Genomic DNA, 16776 nt, shown 5'->3' with positions numbered 1-16776 from the left:
TAAAGTGGAAATCCACTTATTACACATTGATATCCCTAACATGGCATGTATTTTAAAATGAATATGCATTCTTCACTCTCCATTCAATCGCATTCAGTCCACTCTGTTAACCTGTTGGGAGCTTTTGCCCTTGGATCCAAAGGAAAACATAACTTGTTCAAATAATTTAGAATTGGTATTTATCCATTATCCAGGGACAGGTGGTACCTGGCAGTGTCAATTATTCATAAACCAAAACTCACAAGGTAACAGGCAAACAAAAAATATGGTCTGTAATAAACACACTAAAGAATGTGCAGCTTAAACTGAAAATATTATCATTGCTATTGGATTGTTTGATGGGTTGCTTTTGCTTTAGGGACTTCGTGTTAGAAATTATTTCCTGCAAAGCAAGTGAAGCAGATCACACAGTCTCCAGGGTAGTTTAGATCATAGGTTTATATAATGTTTTCTGGGGGTTTTTTCCCTCTCCCCTACCTGACACCCATTTACTTGACCTATAAAATAACAATCTGACACCAAACAGTCAACTTTCTCTGTTCCAGTAATTTCCAAAGTGTACATCATACCCACTCTATGTGACCTATAATTATACCCAATATACAAAACCTGACCCAGTACATTGTGGTCCTGCTTCAAGTAGCATCAGTCACCTTGCAGAAACCAAGCAGGTGTGACTTATTTTCACAGAACTGTAGAACTGTACAATTGTTTTGGCTGGAAAGACCTCTAAGATCACCAAGTCCAACCACTAACCCAGCACTGCCACGTCACCACTAAATCACGTCCCTCAGCACCACATCTACACAGCTTTGAAACCCCTCCAGGGATGGAGACTCCACCACTGCTCCAGGCAGCGTGGTCTAGAGCTTGACAAACTAGACCAGACTACCTTAAGAGTTTATGCACACTACATGACAACAGCAAACTGTTAGGTAGCCTGCACAAAGTGATGATGGCTGACAACCCAAAAGTTACAGGAACTACCACATGCTGTTAAGATCACATAGACAGTGCTGTTCATCAGATATGGTTTCCCCCCCTTCAAACACATACACCCTTTAGCTAGCTGCTTCTTCAATCATTAAAATGTGTTTAAATACTACCTGGTTAACAGAATTGGTATCTAAGAAGTCATCACCTGCATCAACATACAATGGACATACAATTGACTTTAATGGGGATTGAGGAAGGAGGAACTACTTCTTTGCAACCTGCATTTCTCTATAATCTGGAACTAAAAATCTTCTAGCAGTATTGACCTAATTTCTCCAGTGATTTTTCTAAGGAAAATACAAACTCATATGAAAGATCCAGGAAGATCTGGGAGTTATTTTGAAGTAAGACACTCAATACAGGTTGTAACAGACAAAAGGTGTCCATTTTAACCATCTAACAGAAATAACCCATGTGCACACACATGCCCCTCCACTGCTTAGCACAACTGCAGAACTTGAGAACCCTCTTGAACTGTTCAGGAACTACACTTGACACCACATAACAGCAAATTACCATTAAAAGAGAACAACTTTGTCCAGTAATATGAGATCATCAGGATTACAAAAGTTATTGCTGAAAGAAAAACATAGGTGACATTGCTCAAAAAAAGAAGCAGCTAGTAAGAAAGGATGGGAGGGGGGAAAAAAAAAGGAAGAAAAAACACACCAAAAAAACCACCTGTAGGAAGCAAATAATCTGTGCTGGTTTCCTTTTCATGTGGTTTATTTTCTTTGTAATCAGTTTATTCATTTTTCTCAAATAAAACTGAATTGTTAGTAATCAAAAAACTTAACCACACCTGGACAACTTACTAGACCCAACATCTGATACATTCAAACTGCTATACATTTCAAATGGTACCAAAAAGTAGAAGACAGTTAAAGGTCTCAGGTAACACCCACTACATTAATTAGCGTGTAAACCAAACTGTGCTATGCTACATGCACTCGAGGAACAGTTCAGCAAGGGATTGGGTGCGTTCAACCAAGAGAAGAGAGTACGTAAGCGCAATCTAACCATGGTTAAGAGCTAGGTACAGAGGTAACTGATTTCAGAGAAGCAGATAGCTGGAATGTGAAACTAAACTCAGACCAAGAACCCATATACCTGCTCACCCTCAAAGACCATCCAATAAACCCTGATCTGGTTATGCTTGCCAGGAAGCAGCGAGGTGACTTCAGGCAACTTTAGTATGTTCTGGAGTACTTTGAAAAAATCTCATTGATCGAAACAGCTTTCACTGTATCAGATAACCATCCGAAAAGAAATCCTCATACAACATTCTCACCTGGTGACAGGACTGAACAATCTGGGGCCACTACCCACAGAAAACATCAGACATATAAAACAGTATTCTGAGCACCAAGTTTCAGGGGTTTTTTATCTCCACTTTAAGTTTTTCACCTAATGAACTTCCACGACATGTCTGTGGCATGTTGGCAGAGTAAAAAGGATCAAATGTTTTTTAAATTATACATACAGACCCCTAAAACTGATTATGCTGCCCAAGAGACTCAACTGGAAAAATTTATATAGCTTACAACGCAAATGGAACAAATACTGATTACCTTTACTGTCTGACAATTCCTTAATCACCAGTTTTGACTCCTGAAAGTCTAAATCAGAGAGGTATATATGACCAGTTGTTTACTATGCAAAAAAAAAGAGCAGATCTCTATATGAAATAAGACTATTTCTGAAAGTTATTACATAACTACTCATGCTCATTTCTTAAGCTAATTCTCTTTAAACCAACAATGTCACTATAATGACATTACAAAGGAATGTCAAATAGGAAATATATTAAAAATAAGAGCTATAGTTGAAGCAAACCTGTTTAATACTCAAAAGAGATGGTTCTCCAGCAGGTCTTTGTTCCAACCTTAGTTTGAGGCATTCGTGGATAACATTCAGCAGGACTCGGCAGAGGACTAAGAAGGCAGGTTCAAATGATGGTAAATCCATAGATTTTAGCTCCTCCCATGACACACTGCTGCATTTTTGCTCACAGCAAGGTGGGGAATTTAATAACTGCACATAATCTGAACACAACATGGGATCTGGAAAATCTGCAAACTGCAACAAGAAATAGGTATCATGAAAAGGATCCTTAAATTCTTTAGGACCTGGCATTTCTTTAAAGTATCATCCCTAAGTCTATTTTTAAAAGGTAAGATTCTATTAACTGGCAAATCAGCACCAGAAGTTTTCATTTTTATTTTTTAAAGCTAACTTCTAAAATTTGAGGATAATCATACTGAGGAAAACAAGTATGGACTCTTAGAAGTGAACAGAAGCATCCACTGAAGTTGGAGATTGCCTCACTGCGCTGTTTGAGATTATCATGAACATAGAATTTACACCTAACAAAATACATAGGAACATACACTTAGGTGTATACAATAAGATACAATACAGGAGGATTAAAAAACAGGAACATACACTCATTTAGGTCACTATAAGATACAATACATGAGGATTAAAAAACATATTTAATAAAAAGGTCTTACACTAACAACTACAGAGAAACAAATGTGCATTTGTCCATTTCAGGAGAGTAGCCTTGTTCCTTTCCAAATATATAGTGCATACATTATATAAAATTCAGTATTGTAAAGTAATGCAACATCCAAGGAAGTGTGACCAGCTAAACTGAACAAAATTATTACAACAATTTATGAACTTTAGTAAATGTAAAGAAATTAAAACTGAGATTAAATAAATACAGATCAAGCTTTTTTCCTTTCTAATTAATAAACTTATTTTTTTCATTTACATTAAATGACATTTCTGATTACAGAAAATAATTAAAAGTATCTGAATTAGACATCCTAAATATCTACGCTATATACCTTTTGATAACATTCTAAGCAAAGCTGTATATAGAGGCACTCCTGGAGGTTAACTGGGGAAGAAAATTTGGACTGCAATACATGTGCAGCTCTTAAAGATAACATCCTTAGATGATGTGCAGTGTAAGATTTCTTTCACATTAAGTTTGTTTTATTCTAATTCCTATTCCACAACTGCTAACTATAACTGAATACTCTCCATTCATGTACGAGACGTCACTAAGATTTCTCAGGTTTCTTCAGTGCCAAATTTAAATATAATCACTTCACAGGAGAAAGTAGTACCAGAAATTAGAATAAAAGATAATGGGCTGCCTAGAAAGTTTAAAAAATTTAAGTCACATTAAAGCTCATTATGTAGCAGAAAATGAAGAGGAAAAGATTGTTAATTCCTTTACACCTACACACAGATCTTTTACATTTGTGCCTAGAGTGTCGTACATGCTCTGCTTCTTCAGGAGATACACACACAGTCACAGCTACTGAAAAAGTTCTCCATTTTGTTTTGTTTTCTTTAAATACTGTGATGTTTCTTCTGCCATGGGGGGTGGAATAGCACATTCATTATGGTCTAAAGTTGGCACAATATATAGCATGGGCTTCTAACCACTAGCACTACGCAGAGATAGCAAACAAACAAAAAAGTGAGGTTTTCCTCTATAGCTAGTTTACTTGACGTTTAATCACTTGTTGATCTACAGTGTAAGAACTTACTATTTTCTTTGGTTTGCTCTTTTTTAAAGAGATGTACAGCACCAGAATAGCAGTAGAGCTAAGAGCTTGTATACAAGAAGCTTTCATTAGTCATGATCATTAGATATGAAAATACACTTCTACAGCACACAGTATTTAAGAAATACAGACTTCACTGTGACGCAGGTAGTGTTGGAAAAGACAGCTTTTATAAAGTATTAAAGAAATAGTCTATGAGCAAAAATAACACAATGGAAGTGAATGTGTTACTTTGTTTTCTAGCACTAAGGGTAACAGCACATGACATTAAAGCTTAGTATTAGATACCCAACTGTCTGTTGGTTGGTTTGACTAATCTTAATCTTCAGAAGGCCCAATTTGAAAAAAGTTTGAAGTGACTACCAAACACTTCTTAAAACACCCCAAGAAAGCAAAGTCAAACCCATTTATTTGGATCCATACTCAAAGTACAGCCAGTGGAATAAATAACAAGCAGGTTGTACGTGGGCTTAAAAATTGTTCTATTAGTATACCACCTCCAATTTTGTAAGCTAAAATAAGCCATTTTCTTAGAGAATCAAATCAATTTTCTGTTAAGAAAAGCTTCGGTAGTGCCTAAAGCCTGGTAGTGCTAGAGCCCACAAGGAATGAAAATTGTACTTTATCTGTATAAACATTTATATACATTTATGACTAAATAGGCATTAAAAATGATACAGTGAAAGAATTCAGAAAGATAGTGTTTAAGTAACAATAGAAAGGAAACTAGGTCCAGAAGTGCATGTACACAGACAAACACAGAGTCAAGATATAAAAACAACAGAAGTAACAAAGATTGACAAACACAAAACTCTGGCTGCATACAAACTGAAGTGCATTAAAACAGCCCAAGACACTACATTAAAAAGCTGTTAGATGCAGAGACCAAGCAATTCTGATGTTGACTTATGTTACAGAAGGTACCACACTTCTGACAAGCAGGATTTTCTCTTTCTGTCACCATTATGTTAATTCTGGGACAAAAAATAAGCATACCATTTTATAGTATTCACCTTTATTGTAATTTCTTAAAAGAGAAAAATACTCCAAAGAAAATATTATCAATTAGTAAAAATGATCATTCAAGGGAGTTGCAAGGGTAGAGATGAAGGGCGAAAAGATTAATCTTACATTTTAGCAACCAATGCTTCATTGACTAGAAAGTTTACATTCTGTGAAGCTGCAGCAAAGACTCCAGCCACCAGTGTTTCATGACTTTGTTTTAAAAAAATTATGAAGCCACACAGAATCACAAAGAATACCCTAGACTGGAAAAGACCTTTAAGATCATCCAGTCCAATCATTAGACTAACTCTGACAAGACCTCAACTAAACCATATCCCTAAACACTTCATCTACACACCTTTTCAATACTTGGGACAGCACCACCTCCCTGGGCAAGCCATTCCAATGCCTCATAATCCTTTCAGTGAAGAAATTCTCCTAATATCCAACCTAAACTTCCCTTGGTGCCACTTGAGGCCATTTCCTTTAGCTCTACCACTCATTACTCGCTTGAACAGACCAACTCCCACCTTTCTACAACCTCCTTTCATGTAGTTGTAGAGAGTGATAAGGTCTCCCCTCAGACTACTTTTCTCCAGACTAACAACCCCAGTTCTCCAGATGCTACTTGGAAGACTTGTTCTCCAGACCCTTCACCAGCTTCACTGCTCTTCTTTGGACATGCTCCAGTGCCTCAATGTCCTTCTTATAGTGAGAGGCCCAAAACTGAACACAGTACTTGAGATACTTGAGTGCTGAGCACAGGGATGAAATTATTTCATAGTCCTACTAGCCACAATATTCCTGATAAAGCCAAGATGCCATTGGCCCTCTTGGCCACCTGAGCACACTTCTGGCTCATGTTCAGATGGCTATCAATCAACACCCCTAAGTCCCTCTCTGCTGAGCAGCTTTCCAGCCACTTCTCCCCAGACCTGTAAGGCTGCTGAGGGTTGTTGTGGCCAAAGTACAGGATCCAGCATTTGGCCTTTCTGAAACTCTTACAATTGGTCCTGTCCCACTGATCAAGTCTGCCTAGATCCCTCTGCAAAGCCTCCCTACCCTCAAGCAGATAAACACTTCTACCCAGCTTGATGTTTTCTGCAACTTTAAACATTTTAGGTATTCACCAATTCCAAAACCACATTCAAAGCAATTTTCAATACTCTCAAATTATGTTTTATTTACTTGTGCTTTTTTAAAAAAGCATATAAATGTAAAAATACTTTAAGTTATTTCTATATCTATATATTAATCTGAACTTTAGTCTAAATATATACAGTTTGGGGATAGTTTTGGTTACTGTAACAGATACCTGCAAGCTTTGCTTAGGCACATGGCTTTAAAAATAAACAAAGATTTTCTTAAATGCAAAACTTTCTAGAATACAAGTTGAAACCAACTAGAAAATAAATAGAAAAAACCTTTCTAGAATACAAGTTGAAACCAACTAGAAATTCAACTAAGAGCTTTATTTTTTATAGTAATATCTACATTAGCAACAGTACAAATAAAAATGCTTTTGTAATCAAGTACCTCTATCAATATATTCATCCTAAAAATGTAGGTTCCCTGGAAGATAAATTCTTGTTCTTTTTGAAAATGTGACAGTCGACACTATGAGATCAGCAACACACTGAAGACCACATGTGGCATCCGTGGTTAGGCTCCACACACAGGGTCATTTTATCAAGAACAAGTAATCCTCACTACCAGTTCTTCCTAATTTAAAAACGCCCACAAATTAGGGAACAGCCAATATAAAGAAATAATAATCTGCCTTGAAAGAATTAGTAACCACAACTTACCGTATCAAACTTCAGCTATGGTCCTCTATTTCATAATTTTGTTTTTATTAACTCACAATCATTCTTAAGAATAAAATAATTAATTAAAACCAAGAGCCAGATGAAGAACACAACATGCTAACATGCCTTGCTTTCATAGATTTCAAGGCTAGGAGTCGATCCACTTGTCATTTGGCATAATGTGCCACTATAGCATTTCATCTGTTTCAGATGAGGAAAAATCCAAAATAACAGTGACATGTTCATAAAGGATTATACTGCAGAGCAATATACAGTCTTGGAGACAACAAAAGGAAAATGACCACTTGAATAGCTAATCTTTCCCATGTTTCAACTCTTGTGCCTAATTTTCCATCGGAATTTTTCTGACTTACAGCTTTAGACATTAGAAAAATATAATGAGAAAAGACATTATCACAAAAACAACATTTCAGTCAAAAACACAAGCAACAAACCATCTTTGCCTCACACAAATTCTAGTTCAGGTCAAATGAAAGATTCATTTCAGTGGATGCAGAACTGGACACTTAATCAGAATGTAGACTATTTTTCAAAAAGCAACACAGCGAGCAAAACTTTCCCAAAAACTTCTGCTTCAGTTAAAAACAACATAGCAGGGAAAGTACTCCTCTTACCCATTTACAGCAGTGGCAACCTACCTCCAGCTGGTGATCACTCCTTACCAACGCCATACGGGCCCTTTGCAATGAACCATGCATTAGCTTGTGCAGTCTTAAGATTAGCTTCCTCAACCCCATTTGCTTCAGTGCTTTATCTACAAATGGCCTGTAAATAGAGGTCAAACAGTGTTGGCTGCAGCTTGCCTCAGTGCTGCACTCGGGAATAACCCAAGATGCGGTGTCATCCTCAGATTCGAGCCTATGAAGCCTCCTTGAAAAATGGTCCTGAAAGTCAAAATTTGGCTTATTAGTAAAACTGTTCTTGATGGCTTGTCTAAGTTCCTCAACATTCTCCTCAGAGATTTGTTCTTCACCCTCGCTCTCCTCTGTGCATGTTCCTGAGGATTCCTTTACTTCTGTTGCCCTGTCAACTTCATCCTCTGGATCATTGTCCTTAGATGGTCGAGGAGAAGGAATTTCAAACACTGGCCAGCCAATGTCAGAAAGATTTTTGATGCCCAATACAGTTCCCATAATCCTTAGCTTTTGATTTAAGTCTTTTGTAATATTTAACCATAGACAGAGTGCCTGCACTCTGTCTTGGAAGTCCTTTGCAGCATATTTTTCATAGTCCTTTTGAAGAGCCTGCAGAGATGGATAAAGTGCTTCGATATACTCCAGCAGCTCCATTATCCGCTTTACTTGCTCAAATGAGACCCGCTGGCGATAGAGGTGTTCATGGTAACGTGAATAACTCAAAGCACTAGTCTCATGTGTTGCTTTGCAAACTCCTTCTCCTGAAGTACCATTGAGACTGGCTCCATTTTTCACATGGGAGAAGCTTCCATAGTTCACTTTGAATGTGAGGATTTCATTGATGATATCGGGTATAGCTTGTCGGGCTGCATAAAGATAGAGGTCTTGGTCATTAATGCTCCGGCCAGCATGCCAAGCTTGCAGCTCCAGCCAGATCAGTTCATTGGATCGGTTCAACCAGACAGAAGAAGTGTTTTCCTGTCCCCTTTGCTCCCTGTCCTTTTTCTTTGAGACTGAGGTAAGTTTTAGCAACAGCCGCAGGGTTTCAAAGAACTTTAAGCGGTCTGCCGGGCAATCAGTCCTAGAAGTCTGGCGTGCAGTCCTGGGTATTGGCATGGGCACAGAGACTGGAAGCTTAGCATTGCTACAGCCAAGGCTGAGGTAAGGCTTATTGAGATCAACATCCAGAATTGGTTTTTTTGGCAGAGACCCACCAACTGAGTCTAACATAAATGAGCACTGCACATTTTTCTTGTGATCTCGTTCTGTTGTCCTTAGGGTGTCTCGGATCTTTTTTCCCTGCTTATAGCTGTGCTCCTCCACATTCTCAATGGTTTTCCCATTGTCTTTATGCACAGACTGAGTTGGGACACTCATTTTTTCTGTAACAAAAGAAAAAAATGTGACTGCAACAAGAAAAAAAGCACTGTTTGATCTAGCTCCCAATCACATTTCTTAGGCTGAGCATAAAACATCATTTAATACCAATAAACAAAACAGGCATGGGTAGAAGTAAAACACACTCTAGGAAATCACCATTAGTGTAGCTAAACAGATAGTAGCAACAAAGGACTTTGTTTTTCTCCTACAAAAGGTAAACCTCTTTTGTAGAAAGGACCTCAGAGAATTCTCATATGCCATCTACTGAGAGCTGAGCATGATCAAAAAGAAGAGAATGGTTTCCAGGTTCATTTTCCATATATTTGTCACACAACTTCCTAGACAAAAAAATGCAACAGAGCATTACTCCAAGTCAAACAAAATTAAAGACACTTCATTGCACATGCAATTTCAAAAATCCTGGAGCATGTAAGGATTCTGAAATTTAGTTTGAATGACCCAATTCTGGTTCTTGAGGGGCTTGATCACAGTTCTGGGAACCCCTCTATAGCATATATTGCCTTAACACCAGGAGCCTACTTTCTCACTCTCCCAAACATGCACACACTTGCCTTCTCCCTTACTAGATAACAGCAGCCCATTCCTGTCAAACTGTGCAATCTTCCCTTCTCTTCCTGTGCTTTCCTTAGGAGCAGCAGATCTTGTCACTCTTCTGCAGCACTAACATAAAGCACTTCCATCTAGGCTTTACAAATTAGGACAGGAGCAACTATTTGGTATTAAAACAATGTTTCTCTCTCCATCTTAAGGAACTTGTGGAAGGTTGGAAAGAAGCACTTGTATGTATACTAGGTGCAGTTCAGGGATCAGGAATTGGAACACAAGCAGCTTACATGGTCACTGGGCCCCCACTTATTCAAGGACAGAAAAGACTTTCAGAACAATGGCTGAATACTTTGTTGTCTTTTCACTGTCGACTGTGAATCTAAGGGTGATCTGCTGCACATGGCTTGTTCCCTGCTCTAGAAGCAGTAATTTCCCTAGAGTTTTTGCTACTGCACTCCTCACTGTAACACCTATTAATAACACAAATACTAATAAGTTTATTTGCAAAACAGGCCTGCTCAGTGGAAGAATATTACTATTCCCTTTCTATGTATGGAAAACCATGACAGAGGATGATATGGCTGTCAAGCCAGCATACTTTTGGGTGCCAAAAATAGGGAGACCTATTGCTCAACATTTCAGAACACTGAGCACTCTGTGACTTGAACTGCGTCTCAAATTCTCAGCAATTTGCAAATCACATCCTAAAAACTCTAGGTTACTTCTAGGGAAACAAGAAACAGACAGAAAACTTTAATTCATGCTATTTGGCTAGCATCACACAATTTTTCAAGACAGAATACTGGCATCATATGACACATTTCACTGGCAGGGCTGTGCTTCGTCTCTGTCAATATTATTCATCTTCCTTCTTTCCTGCCAATGCAGAACATGACTTCCCACCGATTGCCTGTCCTAGCCTTTTGGTCTGTTGCTTCCTTGCAACAGTGCCAGCTGTGGCATGCAATTCAAACTGATACAATCACCAGGACTTCCAGTTTTCTGTTCAGTCTGGTGCTGGTTAAACTTACAAGTTAGTAACCAGTGAGGGTAAGGTACCCCTGTCTGACATGGAGATTCAGCGATCTCACTGGCAAACTGTTTGCACTTTGACCACAGTAACATCTTTTTTCCAACACCCAAAAGAGTTTCCCCTTGTTGCAACTTAGAACAGCTGCCTTCTGTCCCATGCTTTAGTGACTGGCTCTATCTTCTGCATATCTCCTCTGTCAGGTAACAAACTTGATGGTCATTTTAGGGAAAAAAAAAAAGACAATGGCACAGCTACCTTTCAGAGTGGAGCGGCTAGCAGGTCGCCCAGTGCTATTTTTCTGATGCTTTGTTGACATACGCTTCATCTGACGGGGTGTACTAGGAGGAGAAGTTCCATAGAAGGTGTCACCACTTGCCTCATCTGATAATTCCTCAGGGTCAGACTCGGAGATCTTGCGAGGAGCATCTTCTGATTTGCAGTCTTTCCTGCAGAAAACAAGTGAAACCATGATTTTAAAGGCTTTTTTAATTGTAGCTGTCAGAAAGCTAATCCATCAATGAATCCCAACCACAGCCAAAACTCTCTATTTTCCTGCCACAGCCATGCCACTTATCCCATATTTTCCACACCCAAAAAGCCAAATTCACAATCAATTAAAATATAAGCAACATATAAAAAAGGATGTATATAGCCAGTGCTGCTAGAAGAACACAGTCTAGAGACACATGCATATGCAATATATCTGTTTCTGAGACAAATTGTGCCAAGTCTAAACTAAGAGACACATAAAGCAAAGATGTTCAAAAACACAAACAAAATGCAAGACAATCTAACAAGCACCAGAGACAGCAGAGGTCTTGCCTTCCACCCTGTAACCCCTAACTTATGTATATCATGAAGGCAACTTCTGAGTTTACCAAAAAGGCTCTTCACCCTTCACAAAACTTTTATCCAGTACAGGAGACCTGAATGTATTTTATGTAATTTCCACTGGTTTTTATATTAAGTAGGTTTAACCTCAGAACTTTTTTTTTTTTTTTGGCAGCAAGAAATATAGCAGTCCCCAGAGTAACTTCATTACTTTGTCACTTTGGAAAAAATACTGGTAACATTTAAAAGGAAGTCCAAAATCACGCAAACACAAAATTAAGATAATGCAAGTATGTTTTCCAAACCTCAAGTCAGCTTGACCACTGGAAGCTGTATCACTGCACTGAATAGAGAGCAATCATCTTTGCAGGATCAGTACATATTTGGATTAGATAACACGGTAAAGCACATAGAGGACTGGGGGCAAATCCTGCCTGACCAACCTAGTGGCTTTCTACGATAAGGTGACTATGTCAGTGGGTAACGGATGACCTACGGATGTGATCTGCAAGGCCTTTGACACAATCCCCCACAACATCCTGCTTGCCAAGTTGGAGAGATATGGGTTTGATGGGTGGACTGTTCAGTGGATGAGGAATTGTCTGCATGGTCACATGCAGAGGGTGGTGCTCAATGGCTTGAAGTCCAGATGGAGAGCAGTGACAATTGCTGTCCCTCAGGGGTCCATACTGGGACCTGTGCTGTTTAATATTTTTATCAACACTATAGACAGTGGGATTGAGTGCACCATCAGCAGACTTGCAGATGACACCAAGCTGAGTGGTGCTGTCACTATACCAGAGGGACAGGATGTCATCCAGAGGGACCTGGACAAGCTGGAGAGGTGGGCCCAAGTGAACCTCATGAGGTTCAACAAGAGCAAGTGCAGGGTTCTACACCTGGGCTGGAACTATCCTTGCTATCAGTACAGATTAGGGGATGAGGTGTTAGAAAGCAGCCCTGTGGAAAAGGACTTGGGGGTGCTGAACGACGAGAAGCTGGACATGAGCAGGCAGTGCGTGCTTGCAGCACAGAAGGAAAATCACAACCTGGGCTGCATCACAAGGTGTGTGGCCAGCAGATCGAGTGAGAGGATTCTGCCACTTCATTCTGCTCTGGTGAGACCTCACCTGGAATACTGTATCCAGGTCTAGAGCCCTCAATATAGGAAGGACATGGACCTGATGGAGCAGGTCCAGAGGAGGGCCATGAAAATGATTAGGTGGCTGGAGCACCACTCCTACAAAGACAGGCTGAGGGAGCTGGGGTTCTTCAGCCTGGAGAAGAGAAGGCTCCAGGGAGACTTAGTAATGGCTATCCAATACCTGAAGGGTACCTATGAGAAGGCCAGAGAACTGGCAGATGAGCTCACCAAGCCACTGTCCATCATTTGCCACCAGTCCTGGCTCACTGGAGGGGTTCCAGATGACTGGAAGCTGACCAGTGTGATGCCCATCCACAGGAAACTGAAACTATAGGCCTGTCAGCCTGACCTCAGTGCCAGGAAAGATTATGAAGCAGATCATTTGAGGGCAATCACAGTGCACCTGCAGGATGGCCAAGGGATCAGACCCAGCCAACACAGATTTAGGAGGCACCTAAATCAGGCCCCTGCCTGACCAACCTTATCTCCTCTTATGACCAGGTGACCTGCCTAGTGGATATGGGGAAGGCTGCGGATGTAGCCTACCTGGACTTCAGCAAGGCCTTTGAAACCATCCCCCCCCAGCAAACTCCTGGCCAAGCTGTCAGCCCCTGGCTTGGACAGCAGGACCCTGTGCTGGGTTAGGAACTGGCTGGAGGGCTGAGCCCAGAGAGTGGTGGTGAATGGTGCCACATTCAGCTGGCAGCCAGTCACTAGTGGTGTCCCCCAGGGATCAGTGCTGGGCTCCATCTTGTTCAATATCTTTACTGATGATCTGGACAAGGGGGTTGAGTCCATCATCAGTAAATTTGCAGATGACACCAAGCTGGGGGCAGGTATTGATCTGTTAGAGGGTAGGAGGGCTCTGCAGAGGCACCTTGAGAGGCTGGACAGATGGGCAGAGTCCAACATGATGGCATTCAACAAGTCCAACTGCTGGGTGCTGCACTTTTGTCACAACCCCATGCAGCGCTACAGGCTGGGGACAGAGTGGCTGGAGATCAGCCAGGCAGAAAGGAACCTGTGGGTGCTGATTGACAGCTGGCTGAACATGAGCCAGCAGTGTGCCCAGATGGCCAAGGAAAGCCAATGGCATCCTGGCTTGCGTCAGAAATAGTGTGGCCAGCAGAAGCAAGAAAGTCGTTCTGCCCCTGTACTCTGCACTGGTTAGGCCACACCTTGAGTACTGTGTCCAGTTCTGGGCCCCTCAGTTTAAGAAGGATACTGAGATACTTGAACGTGTCCAGAGAAGGGCAATGAGGCTGGGGAGAGGCCTCGAGCACAAGCCCTATGAGGAGAGGCTGAGGGAGCTGAGGAGAAGGGGAGGCTCAGGGGTGATCCTATTGCTCTCTACAACTACCCAGGCAACCAGCACCAGAACAAGAGGACAGAGTCTCAAGCGGCACCAGGGGAAGTTTAGTCTTCAGGTGAGGAGTAAGTTCTTCACAGAAGGAGTAATTTGCCATTGGAATGTGCTCTCCAGGGAGGCAGTGGAGTCACCATCCCTGGAGGTGTTAAAAAAAAAAACATTGGATGTGGCACCTGGAGCCATGAGCTAGTTGTCATGAAGCGTTAGGTTTTAGGTAATAGGTTGGACTTGATGATCTCTGAGGTCTTTTCCAACCTGGTAGATCCTGTGATTCTGTGGAGAGGGACTGTTTACAAAGGCCTGCAGTGATAGGATGAGGACAATGGCTTCAAACAAGAGAAGAGCAGATTTAGACTGGATGTTAGGAAAAGGTTCTTTACCATGAGGGTAGTGAAATACTGGAACAGGTTGCCCAGGGAGGTGGTTGGGGCCCCATCCCTGGGCATATTCAAGGTGAGGCTCAACAAGGCTCTGGGCAATCTGATCTAGTTGAGGATATCCCTGCTGACTGCAGGAGGGTTGGACTAGATGACCTTTTGAGGTCCCTTCCAACCCAGACCATTATATGATTCTATGATGTGTCAGTACAGAGTCCACCACCACAGCTTTCCAATTCCAAGCAGGACCTTTCATTGCTATTACCTCTAGCAGTATTGGTAAACATTGTAGAGTAGTATTATATACAGTATTACAAAACATAATTTAAGAAGTTCTGACTTGTCCTTGTAATTTTCCAAAGCTCTAAACTATTATTTACATTGCTAAAATATAAAAGTATAGATTAGCAATTGTTTTCTTCAGTGAGATACAGACATTTAAAAACAAACACACACACACACACACACACACACAAACACAACAACAACAAACCCAAATCTACAAACCAACAGCAATAAAAAAACAGAACAACTACTGCATGGTATCACACAGTTAATTAGCAATGGCACAATTTCATTGCAGGACAAGACAATTAAAAGCCCTGACTGCTATGATTTCAACTCCATGTCTCCTCAATCAAAAGCTCCTATAACCTTTCCTTTGAGTCAGTTCTGTCACTCATACAGCTGTCCAAGTCAACATCAGAAACTATTTGTAAACTCACATGGGACAAAAAAAAGGGCATCAGTCTCAAAGACAACATTCAGTGCCAGCTTCCTCTCATAAGAAGAGGTCAGATGTAAAAGAAGCACAAAGAGAGGTATGCATGTACTCTGATACTGGAGCTTGCTTTACATTTGATGAATACAATAAATAAGCAATGACAGATATCCTTCATTTCCTCCTGGACACATGCTTTGTCCCACCAAGTAAGATTACTTCAGTAGAGCAGCAGCTGGGCAAAAGCACTAATACCTGGATCTGCTCCACATGAAGTGACACAGCAACAAAATTACTATGAACAGACAAACTTCAGCATATTTCATGCTGCTCAATGACATATTAGGAAATGTCAAATTCATATATGGAAACAATCTGCAAACCGTATCATTGCCCTCTCAATAACATGTCATTTGACTCCTTCCCAATTTTAAAAAGCACCACAAAATAATTAAGTCCTCTGGTCAGTTCAGGCTTCAGAGGAATGTACAAGTCAGCAGCACAGGGTTTTAATTTCCCTCACTATTCCTTTTTACCCATATTATGCTTATCAGTGATTGCCCATTGCAATGGGCTGCCCGAGGAGGTGGTGGAGTCACCATCATTGGAGGTGTTTAGGAGACTTGATAGGTTGCTTGGTGCCATGGTTTAGTTGATTAGGTGGGTTGGATAATAGGTTGGATGCGATGATCTTCAAGGTCTCTTCCAACCTGGTCTAAAACAAGTCCTTACCTGACTGAATCCCATGGATAGGCTAGAGCTCTAAGTGACACCAAGACCCCTGACTTCTTCCAGAATATGGGACCCCAGCACAATCCTCTCATCCCCACCACTCTTCACTGGTGCCATATATGCAATTCTCTTGCTTTTACACACATCTGGGAGAAGAACATGCACCACTATAGCTTGGAGTAGGGGAAAAAATAAAGGCAATTTGTCTCCATCCCCTCATACATTGTATTTCTGAAGCAGGCATGCACATAACACCATCTTGACTCCAGTAAGAGGCACGGAGGTAAAGAAACATTCAACCTAAATCAGACAGCACAAGACTAGCATCAATACTTCAAAACTTCAATTTCACTTGAATCACAAAAGATGTTTTACTTGCTACTAGTATTTTTGAGGCACACAAGGCACCTTACCCATGCTCTGGTGGAGTCAGAGTGTCTACAGGAAGAAATATGCTAGAATACTGCCAGCCAGAAAAACAGTAGTAAGGCTAAAAGACTTTTAAAAAATAATAGTCAAATACTGTACATTTTCTTTGCCTTTAGCTACAAACAGAATTACCTGTCTCAA

The 16776-nt window shown here is 40.6% G+C and overlaps 1 protein-coding gene across 6 annotated transcripts in view; it reads right to left on the bottom strand.

Moving 5' to 3' along the window:
* The window catches only part of MAP3K4 (mitogen-activated protein kinase kinase kinase 4), a 72615-nt gene that overhangs the window by 42052 nt on the left and 13787 nt on the right, over positions 1-16776 (bottom strand). For all 6 annotated transcript variants that reach the window (XM_054162757.1, XM_054162761.1, XM_054162758.1 and 3 more), the window contains exons 2-4: positions 11288-11478; positions 8056-9434; positions 2833-3075 (exon numbers count right to left, since the gene is read on the bottom strand). In XM_054162757.1, the coding sequence (XP_054018732.1) occupies positions 2833-3075; positions 8056-9434; positions 11288-11478 (1813 nt within the window). The remainder of the gene's footprint in view (positions 1-2832; positions 3076-8055; positions 9435-11287; positions 11479-16776) is intronic.

Source organism: Dryobates pubescens, chromosome 6, assembly GCF_014839835.1.
Source record: "Dryobates pubescens isolate bDryPub1 chromosome 6, bDryPub1.pri, whole genome shotgun sequence".
Taxonomy (NCBI): Eukaryota; Metazoa; Chordata; class Aves; order Piciformes; family Picidae; genus Dryobates; species Dryobates pubescens.
The sequence above is the reverse complement of the archived record's forward strand: the minus strand, read 5'-3'. Positions and strand labels throughout refer to the sequence as shown.